Genomic DNA, 13,282 nt, shown 5'->3' with positions numbered 1-13,282 from the left:
CCTTCTGGGTCCAGCCCACTCAAGCCTTCTGATGGCTTGGATGGCAACCCAGAACTTTAAGTTTACTCCTCCTGTGTCTCTAAAATGGCAATACATGGATTCTACAAAAGAGGGATCACTACCTAACGGAATAAATACAGTAGTAGGATAGTTTATAGTGTTTACTTTGATGCAAGATCTACATGTTGCAGATTGAGTTCACTAATATGTCTGATTTCTGCTCCAAAGATACACTGATTACGCATCAAGAAAACCAAAGGTCACCGTTTCAGATTATGACTGTAATAATGTTTTTTTAAAGTAGGAAGATATTTATTGATAGGAAAGCTCCTGAGGGCCAGAGGGGTCCCAAGTGGGTAGCCTGTAACAGTGCTGATTATGAGAGTGGCCAGCATTTCTGAGCATTTTGTTAACATGTGTCAAGTACTGTTCTCTGAAGATCTCACAGAGCCCTATAAAACCTTTGGCGGTAGTATTATTGCTCTCTACCTTGAGTTCACAGATGAGACTGATGTATATAATTTCCCCAGAGTCATATGGTTGGTAAATATCAGTCTGGTTTATCAATGCTGAAAATTTCAATTCAAAGCCCAAACTCTTGAGTGATGTTTTACTACCTTAAATGGAGCCATTGGAAAGCACACACAAACACGAGTCTGTAACATCATAAATAAACTCAGCTCCGCCTTGGCTATATGACTTGCACATTAGTAAACCAGCCCCTAAGTACTCTGTTTCGGAAGCTCTGCTGACCAGGGCTCACGGATCAGCTAAGACCAATCAGCCTGCATTTGAGAGCTGCTGCAGAGGCAGTATAGCTGAGCTATCACTAGGTGGCACCACACAAAAATGGATCTCACTTCCCAGAGCTATGCTCCTGAACAAAACCCAGATTTAAAAATAAATAAATAAAAGGAATACTATAGAAATATAAATAAAGATAATCATAAGTCAATGGATAATATATGTATATAGCTAATAATGAATGAACAGATTCACCACATTTCCACGCCTGTTCTTTATCTCATTTAAGCCTGAGAACACAGTGACATTTGGGTTTAACCTCAGCTGAATGACTGAGTAGAATCCACTACTTGGGTAACACCTCTCAGAACGGATCTGAATCAGTCTAGAGATGATTCTAATTTAAAAATGAAAGAGGGGGCTGGGGTATGTAGTAGAGCATGTACTTAGTCGGCTCGAGGCTCTGGGGTCAAGCCTCAGCATCACAAGAGTAAAAAAGTAAAAGAAGAAGAAATGAGAGTGGGCCCAATAGACAGAAGAAACAGACCAGAGCCCAAGAGACCTGAGTAGGAGTTAACAGTGGGGAATCCCCAACTTGGGATGGGCCAGGGAGGGGAGCCCAGGGCCAGAGGAGCTCTTGTCCAGCAGTGGGAGGGGTCTGCTGGTGGGGCACTAAGAAGCCGCAAGAGACAGTAACAACCACAGTAGCTGCCACCTGCTGTGTATTTACAAGTATGGTGAGCCCTGCGTTAAGCCAGGTCGTTTATTCTGTAACCCTGGCTCCCATACCGGGCTGTATTAGCCAGTTGTCTCTACTTTTTCTTTTCTTGAACACTCTAACTCCAGTGAACTGCTAAAGACCGCAGCTACCAATATTTAGGGGGTATGTTCTTTCTCCCCATGATCCCCATGAATCTACTTCCAACTTACGTCAAGACCAAGACCCCAGAAGCCTCTCCCCCTTACCCTCCCCTGTCAACATCAGCATTCACCCCAGCACCTGGCTCAGTCATCCCACAACCTGACTGAGCCTTCACTGCTGTTTTGTGTGCAGTGAGTCGACCCTCCCACCTTTTAAAAATCTCCCTATGGCTGCAAGCATGTGATAGGATTTTGAATATTTCAAAGAACCTGCTATAGAAATCTCCAAGTAGTAGACAATCGAAAGACTGGTTTAAACTCTAAATGGTAGTTCTTATACCCAGGACTAAAAAGAAAGTGGCTGTTCCACACCTCACAACCACTAGAAATGTATTACCAACCTCTCCAAGGCTCTGCCTCTCCTGTTTGTCATCGTAGCCTGAAGTGTAGAAAGGTTCATAGGTAATAAGATCTGGACGTTCAATGTCATAGATTGCCTTGACCTTGGGAATGGCTGCTAAATCCTTGTAATCCAGAATTTCATTGTCTACTTTTGCCTGGTAAAGTTGAACAGAGAGAAAAGTTACTCTGTAGCTTTATTTCTTCGAGAAACTATGTCAGTGCTTTTAACGTCTTGTTTAAAGTGTGAAGACCTTTAAAACAAACCAAAACATTATGCTTATACTCTTCATAAAACTGCCAATTTATATCACATATCCATTATTTTTTTTAAATTATCAAAAGCTTAAGGAAAAGTATGTGTAGAGTTCATTAACTAGAGAAATGTGTAAACCTTAAGGATACTTTCTTAAATTATAATGAAGGAAAAAAAATCTCAAACAGATGGTCAAAAAAAATCCTCCCAGATGGCTAAAAACAAGAACCGCATCATATTTAATAAATTAAGTATTCAAATACCTTTATGTCAGAATTTAAGAACACTCAGTAGTAGCCTTATAAATGTATAGTGAATCCCCAGGTCTCTAGTGTAATTAGGTACAGTAATGTAAGCCCTGCTTCATACTACTGTATTTTGAGGTTATCTTTTGATGAGATGATCATCTATAAACTGAATTACCTGAAAAAATACATGATTGAGACAACTGATACTCAAAAATGAAAACCAGATTCCATAACAATTAGAAATCATTTTGAATTAGCTTCTGTTTTAGATTATCAGAGTGGCTATTCCAGTTCTCACACCTACCTTCCCTTCCAGAAGTAGATACTCACATAGATGGTGTGGCCTGGTGAGCCAGGGATGCTGGATCCAGGTCTAGAATAAATACTATCAGAGGAGGTCCTGGTAGGCTGTAAAACAAACAGTGACTTCTCAGAGTCCAGACAAAGCCTTCAGAATCAAGAGTGCCCTGGCCCTGAGCTTTACTAAAATCAGCTGGGTGAAAAGGAGAGATCTGACCTGTGTGAACACACAGCCCAGTGGGGAAGCCCAGGGAAAGTAGGTGGGGACTGGCTTTGAAAGTGCATTTGAGGCTCCCTCGGTCCCCCGCCTGCCCTGTCCGTCTGCTGGAGCATGCCCTGTCCATGCTATCCACTCCCCAAGTCTGCAGCCCAGTCCCACTTCCTGTCACCCTCTCTCTCCTCCCAGCAATGCAGTGGCTCCCTGTGGCTTCCTCTCTCCAGTCCCCACCTTCTTCAGATCCTCCTGGCACCCAGTGGACCTTTGAGGAGAGATCTTTTAGGAACAACTTGTATTGTCAATATCCCACTTTCGGCTTCAGCATCCACTAGGACTAGAATAACAAACCCCAGGCCTGGGAATCACGTCCCTGCTTTCTCTTCCTCCCTTGTGCCCCGTCACTGGTCGCAGTTTATAGAACAAGGTGCACAGCCCTGCCTCGGGGTTCACTTCCTGGCCTCGCTCCTCCTCAGATGCTCTTAACCCAACCTCCCCTCTTGATTATTTTGCCTTCTTCAATAATGGCTTAAACATCACCTTCTCAGAGAGTCCCCCTGATCTTCACTCCACTCAGTTCTCTTGGTTTCTCTTAGCGTCAATCTTTTCTTTCCTTCACGAGTACGGTATTTACTGGCTTCCTCGCAACGTGTCTATCCCCTTCATAAACTCTGGTTGTGATCTCTGCTCCCACAGAGGGTTTCTCACTCCCACACATATCCATGCTCTCCACGGGCGCACAGGAGGCATAAACACAGAGTGAAGAAGCTAGAATCTATCTGTACACAGATACTTGGTTTCTAGGCGTTTGACTTACGTTGTGAGCTTAACACCCAGAGTCACTGAGGGAAAGTTGCCCAGGGGAAGATGGAAACAACTGAATTTTACAATAATACATACTTGGAAATCCATGAGAGTGAGTGCTGGTTTCACAAGTGAGATGGAAGGGAAATGTACAAACTAGGATCACCTGCCTCCCACCTCTGCCTGGCATATTCTGGAAAGCTCTACAGAGAAAACCCAAGGCCTAGTTTTGGAAGACCTCATGTCTGTGCAGCTATTCCCTGAAGAGGACAATTTACACCAGGAATAGGAACTTTTTCTCATCAGTACAGTTTCTCCCAAGACATGACACCTTGAATGTGGGTGTCACTGGGCCAGGAGAACTCCTGGAGACACAGGTGTTGCATCACTGAGTATCCCACTCCTGAAACAGTGAACACACACATCTGGCCAGTTTACAGCAGGCAGTGGTTAGACTCACTTTCAGAGCAAGCACTCACTGGAGGACTGCGACTGACCATGCTGGCCAATGTGCCTGGCATCTCAGGGATACCTGGGTGGGTGGCGGTAGGAGAAATCACACATGCTCAGGTGTTGCTCTGCCTGGCTCACTGTTTGGGGGGCCTCCTCCCTGGGATATCTTCCTCCAATTGTCACTGGAATTAATATTTTCCAGTAACAGGCAAATCTCAATATGAGAAATTCTGAATATGCCAGAAAAGACAGGATTCACAAAACACTAATCAAAAGACATTTCTACATCTCCTATTCTTCCTAATAAAAATACAACCCTCCTCAGAGATGCCACTCTGTGAAAGTGGAACCAATATCCATCCATGTCTGTGGGATAATTGTTAAATACAGCTAGGCATAAAGTTCCAACTGGCCAGGATCTAACATTTGCCAAACGTGATATCAAAATGAAACCTCTCCAGCATCAAACCAAGGACATCAATAGCAGCTATAGTTTACTGTCCACTATGTGGCAGGGCTATGCTGGCCATGTCCCAGGCTTGCTTGCATTTCATCTGCTCAATGACCCTGCTCAATGGCATAGGAATTAGCCCATTTTACAGACGAGTTAGAAGTGCAAGTGCTGCTGGCTACCCACGAAGAAATGGGGTGAGTCAGGATTTGAACCCAGACACCTGGGGTCCAGGGCTATGCACTTTGCCCCTGCATTCCACCTGCGTCTATGTTGTAAGGTAAGTGCATTCATTTGTTTCCCAACACCACAGCTACGGGGCAAAGAGTGTGAATGCAACAGAAACCCACTGAGATCAGTAGCTGAAAGGAATGTGTGCTCACTGAAAATATTTTTATTGCGCCAGAGCTACACGACACTGCTTTAGCTCATGGGGGCAGGTGGGGTAAGGGAGGGTGTGCTGTAGGAGGGCACCGGGGCTGCTGTGACAAGGGCCTGTCCTCATTAGCCAGCATTTGGGACATGGTGCAAAGAGCCAAAGGGCATGCTGGAGCTTGGGGCCTCCCACATTACTCATCCCTGCTTCTGCCAGGTGTGGGTGAGGGGCACTTTCTACATTTCCAGGAATGAAGCACCTGGGAGGCTCTGAAGGTGTGGTTCATGCCAGTAAGAAGCCAGCTGAGACCAACCTGAGCGTGGGCCGAGGGCGGCCCCTTACATTCTCATTCAGGGAAAAAAAAAGAAAGGTGCTGCGGCTGAACTAGTGAGTTTTGGTTCACCTTCGCCCTCCTTCCACCTTGACCCCTTACCCTGTGAGTTTTATAGGTTTCTCTGAGCCTTTCATCTTGTTTACTTGCACTATGAACATCGCTGGGCTAAGGGTTTTCGGGGTTATTTAATAATTTCAATTTGCCAAGTTCTATTATTGAAAGGTTTTCAGATCTAAAACTCCCCCAACTTGTATACACCTGCTCCTGAGTTCTCTGTTTCCAAAATAAATACTTCAGATTTTTATAGTGGGACAGTTTTCAAAGTCAGCTGGTCACCAAATCTGCCAACATTCTTAAGAGTGGCTGTTGGGCCTCGGCCTCCAGAGGAGCTGGAATGCCAGGTGTGCCACCCTACTGGAAATTACTCTTTCTTTCTTTCTGAAAGGAAACTGACCACTTACCCTAGTTTATTTTTGCTTCATTCTGACCATCTAACTTCCTGTAGAACCTTACTTCCATAGGCTTCTTACTGATGAGCTGAGCTACATTCCTGCTTGTCTAATTCCTAACAGTGGCCTTCTTGTGACTTCCTGTCTGCATTAAAATAATAGGATAAAAAACAATCATGCATAGTGTAATATGGAACAGGGGAGTTAAAGGCTGGCTTTGGAGTCAAATAACCCGATTCAAATCCACATTCCACTAGTTGCATGATGCCACGGTGAGTTTTTCTTTGAACTTTCTTGAGCTTTGACTCTCCATTATAAAGCAGGGCAGAAGGTATCACCAACAACTGCTGTTATTTGGTATTTGGTGAGATGACATAACACATATAAAGCTCTAAGTACTTTGACAGGCACAAGGCAAATAGTATTTTTCAGACATCTGACATAAGACCATTTCTCAGCTAGTTATTTTCAAATAACAGACAGCAGCATTGCTTGTGTTCTGCTCCTCGTGATAGAATATTCTTTTCAAATGTGTGATACACAGATGTGGCCATCTATAGTTCTCTACAGCTATCATGTTTGGGCTCCTTCCTACCAAGATTCAGATACGTTAAGTAATTTATCACAGTCTCGGGCAGCAGAGTCTGGCAGGACTTGACGAATACCCTTCCCCTCCTTGAGAACTCTGAGAGGTGACTGAATCCTTTTGCTACTAGTGACTTCCTGCCGTGTCTTAACTTTAATAATTAATGCCCCTCCACTTCTGGGTGGCAGTGACTTTGCACAGGCCTGTTTCATCTGTCAGGACAGTTCGGGATCTGCTGCCTCTTGAACTGTGCTCGAGGCTTAAATAACATGCACAAATTGCCTGCTTTTTGCCATAGTCCTTAATGGCTTTTGAAGTATATTTGGTCAACTGGTGGAGATGAGAGGTCTCTCTCTTATAAAAGGAGTAAAATTACTATTTAAAATTGAATAATTATCTTTGGAGTTTTAATCCTGAAGATTTACAATTTTACATTCAATTGGAAATGTTGAATTTTTAATTAACATCTTCATTATTAATAAAAGAACCCCTTTTATTCTTCCTGCTGTGGTTTCTCCCACCAGCGGACACATGACTTGCTAGGATATCTTCAAGGGCCACAGAGCTGTCCTCTGACACAGGAGCACAAATCCAAGCAAAGTGAAATTCATCTCAACTTCAAAGTGGGAAATCAGTCCCATGCTGCCTGCCTCCCTGCCAAATTCCACTGACTGTTTCTTCATCGGCATCTAACTCCAGTGTCACCTTCCTGGCTGCAATACAACCACAGACAGTCCACATTTCCATGTCGAATTGTACTTTTTCAACCTAAATTACCATTTCAACCCATTCGGATGTCCAAGATGGCCACCTAGTAATTACGAACTGAATTCAATGACTCAACAGGCCAGAGATCTCTGTTTCCGAAACTTTCAACAAGAGTTAAGATAGAATCACTCTTGTCTATATTATAGATATAAAATATATACAAAGATGCCTTCAAATATTACTAACATTAGTCCACTCTGTTCTACAGGAATTAGCGAACAGCAGAGCTTAACAGCTACGATAAGCTGTTAAAAGCAGATACAATTTGCTTTCCTGTAAGCACCTTTTTCTTGTAGAAAACCAACTTGAAAGCACAACTGGGAAAATTTAGTTATTTCTTTGAAGTTATCTTTGGCAACAATAACAACAACAAAAAAGGTAAACCGGGGGTAGGAAGAAGAGTACAAAGTAGATAAATAATGGATTACACATAGCTGGGATTTCTCCAAGTATTTTGCCAATAAGATTATGCAAATGGTTTGATCTTTATTTTGGTATCAGGAAAACAAGGACTCTTCACTAGGAACTTTCTGGTTGGATGAGTGGTCCTCACTCAGCCTCTCATGAAGGGGTTCATTTTCTCTACATTTATTTCCTCAGCACACCTTCCCATATTCCCTTTTGATTTTAATGAACTTTTTATTTCCTAAAAACGAAAAAAGACTGGAAGCATTGGCACATACCTGTAATCCCAGCTACTCAGGAGGGTAAGCAGGAGGATCGCAAGTTCAAGGCCACCCTGGGCAACTCAGTGAGATTTTGTATCAAAATAACAAAGGACTGGGGATGCAGCTCCGTGGCAGAGTGCTTGCCCCGCATGCATGAAGCCTTGGGTTCAACTCCTAGTACCACATGCATACAGTTTTCTTCGGAAATCCTTTAAAAGCTATCTTAACTATCTTTCAGTTGATTCTTCTCCCCAAACTTTGAACTTGTCAATTTGCCCTATTATTTGGAAGGCAGTCACAAAAGGATTAATTGAAGGAGATCTTTTGATGTTTCCAACCCCAGTTCGGATCACTTTTCCAATACTGATCATTCAAAACACTTACCAGAGCTCTGCCTATGAGTAAGGGGAGAAAGATGTTTCCATTAACTTTCAATTACAGGCCACAGTGCAGGTGGGCCACTTCAGGGAGCCCTGGAAAGCTCTCTGTGCCCCACCCCCCCACCCAATCCCCAGCACGAGCAGGGATGTGACAACTACGTTCATCTAATTTGCATTCATCCAAAGCCATGCTCTAAGAAGATGAAAGCAGCTACAGGCAATGGGCACCAGATGGGATCCATCTTAGGAGCACCTAGAGGATAACTACCCATGTGAGGCAGCCAGCATCTTATGCCCAGTGCTGCTGCTGTTGACAGTACCTACCCTGAGTTTCTGCTGATGTTCACCAGACGAGGTGGTGCTAACAGCTGCAGAATAAGCAGTATTTGAAAAACTGCACACATCAAATGTAAGAAAAGGATGAAATAATGTCTTGGAAAAAAGAATTTGTGTTTGGAAAGGAAGCAAGAGGGGCTCTGCACACACGTGCCTTCTCTGGAGGCCCGGTGGCCTGCTCAGTACATACCTTACTACTCTACCGCTGACTGCCTGCCAAGCTGTGAAGTCACCCCGGGAGGACAAAACCCCCCCAAAAGTGAAAACTACAAGGAAAGCAGTATGAATAGTACTGACATTAATAAAACCCACAACTACTTCCTTGCTCTGGACACAGGTCTCTAAACAGCTTTTTTTCCCTTAAATTCTTTTATTGGTACACTGTAGGTATACAATACGTTTACATTTATCATTGGGTGCTTGTACCTGTAAGTGATGTATCTTGGTTCTTACTTTTTCCCCATTCCCTGTGCGCCCTTCACCCCTCCACCCTTCCCTATTTACATAGACTTTGTTTCCATTTTTTTCTCTCTTTTCTCATAATTTTTCCTTTCCATTCTTTCCTTTCCCCATCTCCTCCCACCACCTCTACACCTTTGGACCTTTTCCTCTTTCAAAGTATCAATTATTAGTTATTAATCCTTTTAATCCTTATTTACACTCTCAGTTTCTCACACCAGAGAAACTATTCGGTATTTACACGTGTGTCTTATTTATTTCACTTAAGAGTATGGCCTCAATATGCATCCACTTAGCTATAAATGACTCTAGTTTCTCGTTCTTTATGGCTCAGCAGTACTCCATTTTATAAAAAACCACATCTTCTTTATCCAGTCTCCAGTTGATGGGCACTTGGGCTGTTTCCAAGCTTTAGCTATTGCAAACTGTGCCGCAATAAACATGGGTGCACATATATCACTGTGGTATGATTCTTTTAATTCTTTTGGGAAGATCCCCAGCAGTGGAATAGCTGGGTCAGATGGGACCTCCAGCCCTAGCTCTTTGAGGTATCTCCATACTGATTTCCACAGTGGTTGCACCAGTCTGCACTCCCAACAACAATGGAGAAGGGTTCCTTTCTCTGCACACCCCTGCCAGCATTTGTTATTGGTTGATTTCTTGATAGCAGCCATTCTTTCTGGGGTGAGGTGGAATCTCAGTGTTGTTTTCATCTGCATCTCTCAAATGAACAGTGATCTTCAACATTTTTTCATATGTTTACTTGCTGCTTTTACTTCTTTGTCTGAGAAATGTCTGTTCATTTCAGATGCCCATTTTTGAATCAGGTCTTTGAATTGGCGGGGGGTGGGGTGTCTGATTTTTTTAAGTTCTTTATATATTCTGGTCGGTAGCCCTTTGTCTGAGGTACAGCTGCTAAAAATTTTTTTCCCACATTGTAGGTTGTCTGTTAGCTCTGTTGGTGGTTTCTCTTGTAGTGGAGCTTTTTAATAAGAGGAAATTCCAGTTATTGATTCTTTGTGCTAGTTCCCGTGCTACTGAGGTTTTGTTCATAAAGTCTTTTCCTATGCCAATATCTTCAAGAGTTCTACCTAACTTGTTTTCCAGCAAGTTTACTTCTGTCTTAATATTTAGATCTTTAATCCACTTAGATCTTAGTTTAGTGCATGGAGATAGATATGGGTCTAGTTTTAATCTCTGGCAGGTTGAAATCCAGTTTTTCCAACACCATTTAGTAAATAGGCTATCTTTCCTCCAGTGAGGGTGGTTGGCTCCTTTGTCAATGATGAGGTGGCTGAGTATGTCTGGAGTTGTTTCTGCATCTTCTAATCTATTCCACTGATCTTCGGGTCTGTTCCTTTGCCAGTACCATGCTGTTTTTATCACAGTAGCTTTGTAGTATAGCTTCAAGTTGGGTATTGTGATACCCCTAGCCATGTCTCTGTTGCCCAGAATTGCTTTTGCTATTCTAGGTCTCTTCTGGTTCCAAATGAATTTTTGGATTGTTTTCTCTAGCTCTGTGAAGTATACTGTTGGAATTTCAATCAGCATTGCATTAAATCTATATAGCAGTTTTGGAAGTATGGCCATTTTCACTATATTGATTCTTCCTACCCAGGAACAAGGGATATCTTTCCATTTTCTTACATCTTCCTCGATCTCCTTTTTCAGGGTGCTGTAGTTTTCAGTGTAGAGGTTTTTTTGCTTCCTTTGTTAGATTGATTCCTAGACATTTCATTTTTTTGGATGCTATTGTAAAGGGAATTGTTTCCCTAATTTCTCTCTCAGTGAGTCAAGCAGCTCCTTTAAAAAATACATACACATGGCATTCCTTCGGGATGTTACAGATTTGCAAGAGCATATGTTATATTATCTGAATGTTAGTTTCAAAAGAAGAAAAAAATCTCATGCCTAGTTTGTGAGTCAATTCATGCTTTAACCTTCAAGGTATAACCAAGAAATTCCTTTTTACAACAAAGACAAGTGACCCATCCAGATTGTTACAAACCTGTTTTGGGGAATACCATGAGCATTGCCTCCAATGAGTTAAAAATGTTCAGTACTGACTTTTACCTAGAGATAAAAATTACTGCCATTCACAAAAATCTCTTCCCAAGGAAGTAAAACTAGAATGTGTTTCTGTACGCTAACTCTATTTTCATCTTTTTTCTCCTACCTGCAATTCAGAGGATAAAAAGGAATATTTTCTGAACATAAATTATAAACTAACTTGCCTTCCATAAATTTAATTTTCATTTCCAACAAAATCGGGACTTTTTTCTGGGGCACAGTATACTGACCGTCCCTGAAAAGGAAGTGAGTGAATTCCCTAATAACTAAAAGTGCTTAATTTTATGTCGTGAAAAAGAGCTGCTGTGTAGGTCAAAGTACTTAAGAGATCAAAACTTGAGGCCTGCATTGCTTCGGAGTATTGGTGAGCTTCCCCCATCCCTCGTCACCAGTGGGAAAAGGAGGTCTCCACAAACAGCACCTCTCTCTGCCAGCTCCCAAGCTGTTGACAACTTTCTGTGGTGGAGCTAACGTTGACTTCATTGATATTTATGGCTAGATAACGGGAATCAGATGTCCCCTCTGAACAACAGGACAGAAAGAAAGGCTATTCAAAACAGATTTCTCTCTCCCCCAAATCTCTTAAGGGTCTGAAGCAAAGGAAAACAGTTTCACACTTGATGATGATAATTTTCTTCAAGTCATGAAAACACATCAATTGGGAAACAAAATATGACACTAATTAAGAGTTCATTATTAGAAAGAAAAAAAACAACTAAAACAGCAACTTCCGGCCAGGTAGAGGCACTAGGTTTGAGCAGACCGCCCTTGGAGCATCATCTTGAACTGCTCCTGTGGGTTCATGAGACACACTGTCTGTGTGTGGGAACTTTGCCAAAGGAGCTGGGCTTTAAAATAGGCTGGAGATCCCACACAAGCCCAAGCTGGAGGGCATTGGCACCACCGCGGTTGAACACCAGGCCCAGGTCTGCAAACCCGAGTCTGCGGTGGTCTTGTGGGCAAGGCCTGTGCAGCCTTGGGGACGCAGCTCCATCTGTCTGGCTCTCTTCTCCAGATGGAGAAATGAGGGAGCTGATGCCTAAAAGGCTTCTTCCCCCTCTAGAATTCTGCACTTCTATCTTTTGATTCATTTAAAGAAAGAACGTGATGTTTTAATGAAAACAGATGGGAACCCAAAGTTTTCTCGTCCTGAGCGCAGCTCTGGCAGGCTCGGCGGAGGCACAGGTGCAGAGCGCGGACACAGGGCTGCACTGCGGGCCGGGGCCGTCAGCAAGGATGCCCAGTGGGTTTCATCTTGGCTGGTGTGGCGGCACGCGAACAGGCCCAAGTTTCTACTGGTTTCTTAAGGACCTCAAAGAAGGCGAAGTCAGGCATGAAATACAAGGCCTTGCTTTGCTAGACCCCACCCGTGGGCTTCTGGAGGGTGCCCTGGCCAGGTCCTGCTGTTCTTTTCCTCTTAGCCATTCCGGACCCAGACAAGGGCCTCAGCTGGCATTGAAGACTCTCCTCTTGGTGGTGCCCTTGGTTTCTCTCTTGCTGTCCCCTTATGTAGAGTGGGAAGGACAGGACTGTGGGCTCACAGACACTTGGGTACCAGTCCCAGCTCCTCCACTCACTGGTGTGGTGTTTCTGGAGAAGTTATCTAACCATGGTGGGCCTTGCTCTTAGTCTCCTTATCTGCACAATGGGAATAGGGTGGTCTGCCTCACAGGAATTCTCAGGAGAGCAAATGAGAGTGCAGGTGGACCCCCTGCCACCGCTTCCTCGTAGTGGGCGCCTGCTCTCATTTGTGCCCCCCACCACCTTCGCAGTTCCTTTTTGGAGACAAACCACACCCTGCCCTGGGACTGCTTTCCCAGCTCCAACTTTCTGTGTCTTCATGGGGCTCACCCCTTTCTCCTCATCGCCACACGTTCATATCTCCTCCAACCTCCAGAATTCAATTCAAGACTATTCCTCTCCGAAGTGCCCTTGGGACCTGTCCCTCATCCGACATTCCAAAGCATGTGATCTATGCAACCCATGTCCTGTGAGATTTCTGTCTTTTCTGGACATTACTTGTTTTGGGTTCATCTACAAGGCTAGATATACAGTGTCCAGCCCTGCACCATACCTGGTGAACAGATGTGGGCACGCAGGACCAAATGACAGAGTCCCATGTGCTG

At 43.6% G+C, this 13,282-nt stretch overlaps 1 protein-coding gene across 17 annotated transcripts in view; it reads right to left on the bottom strand.

The window, feature by feature from the left end:
- Positions 1–13,282, bottom strand: part of Ablim1 (actin binding LIM protein 1) — a 295,966-nt gene that overhangs the window by 32,829 nt on the left and 249,855 nt on the right. For all 17 annotated transcript variants that reach the window (XM_087185683.1, XM_087185686.1, XM_087185680.1 and 14 more), the window contains 2 exons: positions 2,839–2,916; positions 2,007–2,162 (listed from right to left, as the gene is read on the bottom strand). In XM_087185683.1, coding sequence (XP_087041809.1) covers positions 2,007–2,162; positions 2,839–2,916 — 234 coding nt within the window. The remainder of the gene's footprint in view (positions 1–2,006; positions 2,163–2,838; positions 2,917–13,282) is intronic.

This window comes from Heterocephalus glaber, unplaced genomic scaffold (assembly GCF_053883595.1).
Source record: "Heterocephalus glaber isolate CG9 unplaced genomic scaffold, H.glaber_assembly_v1.0 deba00001497, whole genome shotgun sequence".
Lineage (NCBI taxonomy): Eukaryota > Metazoa > Chordata > Mammalia > Rodentia > Bathyergidae > Heterocephalus > Heterocephalus glaber.
This window is presented reverse-complemented; position numbering and strand designations above follow the sequence as displayed.